The sequence below is a fragment of the Palaemon carinicauda genome, chromosome 1 (genome assembly GCF_036898095.1).
Source record: "Palaemon carinicauda isolate YSFRI2023 chromosome 1, ASM3689809v2, whole genome shotgun sequence".
Classification (NCBI taxonomy): domain Eukaryota; kingdom Metazoa; phylum Arthropoda; class Malacostraca; order Decapoda; family Palaemonidae; genus Palaemon; species Palaemon carinicauda.
Genome location: NC_090725.1, coordinates 219,184,106 through 219,185,490, shown reverse-complemented (window position 1 = coordinate 219,185,490; position 1,385 = coordinate 219,184,106). Strand labels below are relative to the sequence as shown.

Genomic DNA, 1,385 nt, shown 5'->3' with positions numbered 1-1,385 from the left:
TGGGTAAAAGGTAATTATACTTTCGTAATAAAATAATCTCTAATTATTATGATATTGTACGAGGTACCAGCTGAGTGTGAGATGAATACGAGTGAAGTTTATAAAACAAGACAGAGCTTATATACTGTACAGAGAGGTGAGAACAAGAATGAGAAAAATCGAACAGTACAAAATATGCGTAACAAGCTTAAACTGGTATCTGTTATGAATGTGAAGAAAGTAAGAGATAAAATAAAACAACAATGATACAGTGTACGGGCGTGTATGAAACACATGCAGCACATGGCTACCCACCCACTAAAATAGACATACATGGAGAGGTGAACTGTAGAAAATACACAGATTTTAGGCAGTCAATGGAGACCCAGTCTTCTTTGCTCCGTGTTCTAATTATGAAAACAATTGTTGCGAGATGGATCACATGAAAGAGCCTGTGTAACGGGGCATAACTGTGGCTTGCTAGTGTTATTGCACAGGAACACATGTATTGCTACGTGCAAATCTGTTGCTATGTGTTGCTTTGCCTAGGGATTGTAAGTCTGGAGGCAAGGAATAAATTTTACCAAAATGTGACCAGGTTGCAGATGAAAACAAATCAGCTGCAGCGCTCAACATATCCCCATGTGCTGCTGAAACATTCTGTGTGTCTTTAAGAGTGATCCTTAATACCAGGAGAACCCAGGGGAATTGAGTAAACCTGTTGGAATCATTAAATCGGAACATCAAAGCTGCTTTGAGGGTGCAGTGAAAACAATCAACCATTTCGTTGGGTAAGGAGGATGTACTGTAGGTGCTTGTCTGATGAATAGTGATGACTAGGAGATTCGCTAATGATCTCACCAATTGAGAGATGAAAGTATTATCCCTTTCAGAAGTAATATTTTCAGGGATATCAAATCTTGCTACACATCCATAGAGAAAGATGGAGGTACATGAAGCAGATGTGGCCGTTTGCATGACGAGGGCTTTAGGCCAGCGAATGGAGTGGGGAATAGCAGTAAATCGGTAACAGTGTCCTTGTGATGTGGGTAGGGCACCTGCTAGATTGATGTAAACTTGGGCGAAACAACGGTGAGGTTGAGGACATACACCCACTCCTCGCATGAAATACTTGCGCAGAGCAAATACTTAGCATCCTTTGTAATTCTGTGCCAAATTAACTTTGACTTCAGTAGCCGTGCAGTAGATCAGTGTCAGGGATGTAAGAGGTCATGGTTGAAATCCAACACCTGTCAGGGTATGGGGCCAGATATCCACAATCGCGGCCTACCAGTACCGACATCAGAGAGAAGGGTGGTGTTGGAGTAGTCAAGGGTGACATCTTTCCAACGGAGGGATGTGCTAAGTGTCCTGCAAGCTTAGTACTCTAATGCAGTAAAATAAAA

At 41.8% G+C, this 1,385-nt stretch overlaps 1 protein-coding gene across 1 annotated transcript; it reads right to left on the bottom strand.

Moving 5' to 3' along the window:
• Positions 1–465: 465 nt before the first annotated feature.
• Positions 466–1,104, bottom strand: LOC137638237 (uncharacterized). The gene has a single exon (XM_068370314.1). It carries the CDS (start codon positions 1,102–1,104, stop codon positions 466–468), a length of 639 nt encoding a protein of 212 aa, XP_068226415.1.
• Positions 1,105–1,385: the final 281 nt, after the last annotated feature.

What these genes read in the sequence shown, in the direction of transcription:
- LOC137638237 (XM_068370314.1), bottom strand. Translation starts at nt 1,104, where the DNA reads ATGCGAGGAGTGGGTGTATGTCCTCAACCTCACCGTTGTTTCGCCCAA.